The 4,665-nt window shown below is 40.2% G+C and overlaps 1 protein-coding gene across 1 annotated transcript; it reads left to right on the top strand.

The window, feature by feature from the left end:
- Positions 1-666: 666 nt before the first annotated feature.
- LOC113925114 (macrophage migration inhibitory factor-like) lies at positions 667-1,165 on the top strand. The gene has a single exon (XM_035726251.1). It carries the CDS (start codon positions 667-669, stop codon positions 1,012-1,014), a length of 348 nt encoding a protein of 115 aa, XP_035582144.1. The 3' UTR covers positions 1,015-1,165.
- Positions 1,166-4,665: the final 3,500 nt, after the last annotated feature.

Genomic DNA, 4,665 nt, shown 5'->3' with positions numbered 1-4,665 from the left:
CATTGGAAGCTTCCGTACACCACAGAACAATGAAGGCCATGTGTATGCCATGCTGAAGGCTTATGAGTGCTTGAGGTGTGTGGGCAGCGGACAATGGGAGGTGCTGTAACCAATGGAAGGAGGGACAAAAAGAGAGAGGCAAAAAGTGAGTGAGTTGTGTGGGTCTGATTTTACGGAATGATCAATCTCAACCTTTTTCTAGAGGCCAGTCTTTCAAGAATCCATTAAAAGCTGTGATTAATTCTTTAGATCAAAGCAAACATGCACAGACACTAAATTTTTTTTTCATACAATTTCTGGCAGTTGTTAGGTCTCGAGAAGTCTCAGGCTAAGCACCCCCACTAGAACCAATGGGGCAGGGGTTTCAAAGCAGAAAAAGATGGGGATCATTATATTAACCTAGCAGGGAATCTCTAAGAGAAAAAAAAGATGAGATAAAAATGAGGGGAAGGATCGCCCGTGTTTGCTGGTCTGGTTCCATCTCCACACATTCCACCATCTCAGAGAACCAGGTGCTGGCTCTTGAATCTTCTGCCTGGAGTCAAGCTTGTCCCTGCTGTTCACATTTCATTGGGCCAGGGAACAGGAAGTGCCAAATTGGCTACTGAACCTGGAGGAGGGCCCCGGGCTGGAGACATGGCATGGAGTGCATCAGACCATCAATGCATGCCGATGTTCGTGGTGAACACCAACGTCCCCCGCGCCTCCGTGCCGGACGGGCTCCTTTCCGAGCTCACTCAGCAGCTGGCGCAGGCCACCGGCAAGCCGGCTCAGTACATCGCGGTGCACGTGGTCTCAGACCAGCTCATGGCCTTCGGCGGCTCAAATGAGCCGTGCGCGCTCTGCAGTCTGCACAGCATCGGCAAGATCGGAGGCGCGCAGAACCGCTCCTACAGCAAGCTGCTGTGCGGCCTGCTGGCCGAGCGCCTGCGCGTCAGCCCGGATAGGATTTACATCAACTACTACGACATGAACGCGGCCAACGTGGGCTGGAACGGCTCCACCTTCGCGTGAAGACCACGCCTGCCCGACCCGCCTGCACCAGGCCCTGCCACCCCGCAATAGTATGCCCACTTCCCCCCCCGCCCCAGCGACCTCCACCCCCAAGTCGAGATAAATAAACGGTTTGGAGGCTGAAAAAAAAAAAAAAAAAAAAAAAAAAAAAAAAATGAGGGGAAGAAGCAAAAGTTTATGTAAAAGAAGCAAAAGTTTATGTAAACTTAAAAACAATGATGTTAAAGCAATAATGGCAAGATTTAATGCTAACTAGAACTGCAGAGAAACTGTCTGGAAGCTTTGTTATCTTATGTGGAATTAAACCGTTGGGGAAATTGTTTAGAAGAACTGGAACATTTTCAGAACTCACCCTAAAGGAAATACAATTTTGACAGATCTTGAGGGTTCTTGGCAGAGTCTTAAAAGGCTTCCCTGGAGGCTGGAGTTGCTGACCACATCAGAATCAGCATCAGCAGCGTTATGGTCACTCTTGATAAGACAGAGTTTGTCCCCTTGGCATTGGGATCTACTGAGAGAGTCAAAAAGACGGACTGGGGTTTATGTTACAGGGAGGTGTGCTTGGACCACAGTTGAAAATGAGCAATTTCAAATATCTGTTAGCTATTCAGTGTGAAGGGATGCAAGGTGGGTGGAGTATGGGGTCCTCAGCTGAACTGAGGGCTAGACATCATTTGGAAAACTTGTGTCCACACCCTGATGCTGATTTGGTGACACAAGAATCGAGAGACTCAAGTCCTATCTCTGGCCATCCCACAATCTAGTTTTAGAAATTTGAGGAAGTAGTCTCACATCTCTGGGTCTCTTCTTCCTGCTCAGAAAAAAAAAAAAAAAAAAAAAAAAAAAAGCCACAGGAGGCCTAAATGATCTCTAAGATTCCTTTTAACTCTAGAAGTCTATGGGTATTGAAAAGAATGAAAATCAATGGGAAGAAGAGCCACACTGTATCAACAATGCTTTACTTTCAAAAAAGATCTCTTTTATGCCTACTCTGATGCTTTAGATATGTCAATTCATAATTTTAAGTAGATTAATGTCATAGATTTTATAAAATAGAAGAATGATAATTCTCAAACCAGGGAAATCTTGACAATTGTGTGTTTCTAACAGCAGTTGGAAATCAGTTAACTTTTTAAACAGCGAATACTGCGTTTATTTACTCTATTTGCTGTGTGGAAACTTACCACTGCCAGCTTCAGCCACGGAACATTTTATAAGAAGCAATTGTGGTTTCCAGATGAGGGCAAGTGGATAGTGTTTTCCAAGGCCGCTTCAGGAGCATCTGAGATATGTAAGCACATTTTGCATCTTGGCACAATGAACTTGTTATGAATTCTCTGTGCCTGGCTCTCTGTCTCCTACCCCAATTACTACCTTCTTATTTTGGCAGACTAGAACAACTGAGAACTTCTGTGGGATGAAAGAGCTGGTTCCAGTGGACTCGGCGGTGCCTCAAGTCTTCCTTCGGGTAGATTCTTTCAGAATGAGACTGGAAATGCCACTTAAAAGATCTGATTCTACCCTCCACATTAAGCAAAAACCCACTCCGTGTATCCTCAACTGGAGCCTGAGTTCTCATATGATGCTTATTTTTTCTTAAGTGGAGCAAAGATCGTGCCAATAAAAAGTAAAGAATACTGATTTGACATAGATTTAAAGCTGACGTCTACTTTGTATGTGACATTTAGTAGGACACCGTTCAAGCCACACTTTGGAATATGTGTACCTGTCAGTGCAGGCTTCTTGTTGCAAATTTCCTACATAATTGTTTAAAATGTTATAAATAGAAAAAGATTATTTGTCATAATTGCTGAAAAGCTATTTTTGACAGGGCATAGCGTCTGCGGTCCTTTAATTCACTTGGTGGTTAAACTGTGGAACAAACACTAAAATTAATATAAATTCAGACAAAAACAAGAGATGTGAGTCCAATCTACTCTCTACTAGACACATGCCATTTATAGCAGTGTGTTTTCTGGGTCTCAGATGAGTTGAAGATACAGAGTTATTTAGCAGTATCTGTTGCTCAATATACACAGCGGTTATTGACTATAGTCTGATTAATCGAATCAGTTTTTCTAATGTGGAAGGCCTATACAATCATTTTTTAAAGGAAATCCTCATACTCCTAAAATTGTTAGTTCCAGTTGCCATATTTAAGATGTGTCAATATATGGACAAATGGAAAGACATTTGGAAGACAATGAAGAGCTTGAGCCTAGGTTAATAGAGTAGAAATATCACTGTTTTGTGTGTGTGTGTGTTAGAATATACTTATACTCTCGTTTCAGCTTTATCACCCATTACGTGTATTTTCTTGAAGAACTTACTTGGGGAGAAGGCTAGTGATGGGAAGAAAGAATTATGCGACTCCTAGGTGCAGACAATTTTCTCTTTCTTGATCTGGATACTGATTACCTGGCTGTGCACAGTTTACACAAATTCGTGGAGCTATAATATGTGTACTTTCTGGATGTTTATTGAGTTTCAGTGTAGCATTATAGCATTTATACGTACTTTTAAAGAGCTATTTTTCTTTCAACCTATTAAAAAGTAAAAGTATCTAAATGATAAAAAATAAAATTATTTAAATATAGATGTTAATTTGTTTTGAAAAATTATTTAAATTTTATTTAATATTTTGATTAAAGTAACAGCATTTATAATTCTAGCATTTAATGTTCATCTAATTGCCAGTGAAAGAATTTATTCCATGCTTCATGTATTTTGAATCTAGTTCCACATATATGTATATTTAAGAGTAAGATGATTTGTGGAATAATGCAAACTGTTCTTCAGCCACCTTCTGCAACTGGTGTGAGTACTATACTAATTCATGAGTAGCCACAGATCCAAAAATTGAAAAACAAAAGGAAGGAAGATCACAGATGCTTGACACTACTATGAAGTGGTACTTCATTATTCAAGAATCCTACTACCTAGGAGGAAGAATTTTTTAAATTAATTACCCTTTTTCTTACATAACCACTGCTTTCACTCAAATCTTTTCCAACCTAACAAAAGCATTGCCCATTTCTGATATTGGCAAATGGACAGCCCACAAATCTTCATGGCATTCAGATGCAGTCTCCAGTTGTTACAAAGACATATGGGCTGAGATGTGAGAAATAGTTCTCTGGGGCCTGAATAGTTTCAGAAATGAGAGAGGATGTTTGGAGTTCCAGGTCATATCCTGCCAGCACTGGGAGCAGGGTCCCATGTGCAGAGTTGCCCATATGTTCTTTAGTCAACGTATTTGTTCCTTTAATTTGTTTCTGATATGTGTGTTCTCTAAAGTGTAGAGCCCAAAGCAGAAGCCTTTTTTGCCTGCGTCTGAGGTTGAGCCTAAGTGACAATGCAAAGGTTTTTTGAAAATTTTAACATTTTGAAGAGGAGAGAGTCATTGTGTCATTTAATGGTTTAATAGAGGAAGGAAATGTGATTTTACTGCATGAAATAATGTATATTTACTGTCTATGTCTTGGAAAATTATCCATCAGCACCATCATATTTTATACTTTGTAGTTAACAACAAAGTGATATTTGTTTTCTTTCCTTGTCTAAAGTACCCATTGTATTTTTTCATTTATTTTCCAAGTTAATATTTTTCTTAGTGTAAGTTCCTGCTTATAAATATTTATCAAAATAAGA

Source organism: Zalophus californianus, chromosome 2 (assembly GCF_009762305.2).
Source record: "Zalophus californianus isolate mZalCal1 chromosome 2, mZalCal1.pri.v2, whole genome shotgun sequence".
NCBI classification, from domain to species: Eukaryota; Metazoa; Chordata; class Mammalia; order Carnivora; family Otariidae; genus Zalophus; species Zalophus californianus.
The sequence above is the reverse complement of the archived record's forward strand: the minus strand, read 5'-3'. Positions and strand labels throughout refer to the sequence as shown.

Coding starts and splice junctions, on each gene's coding strand:
- LOC113925114 (XM_035726251.1), top strand. CDS start 667: ATGCCGATGTTCGTGGTGAACACCAACGTCCCCCGCGCCTCCGTGCCG.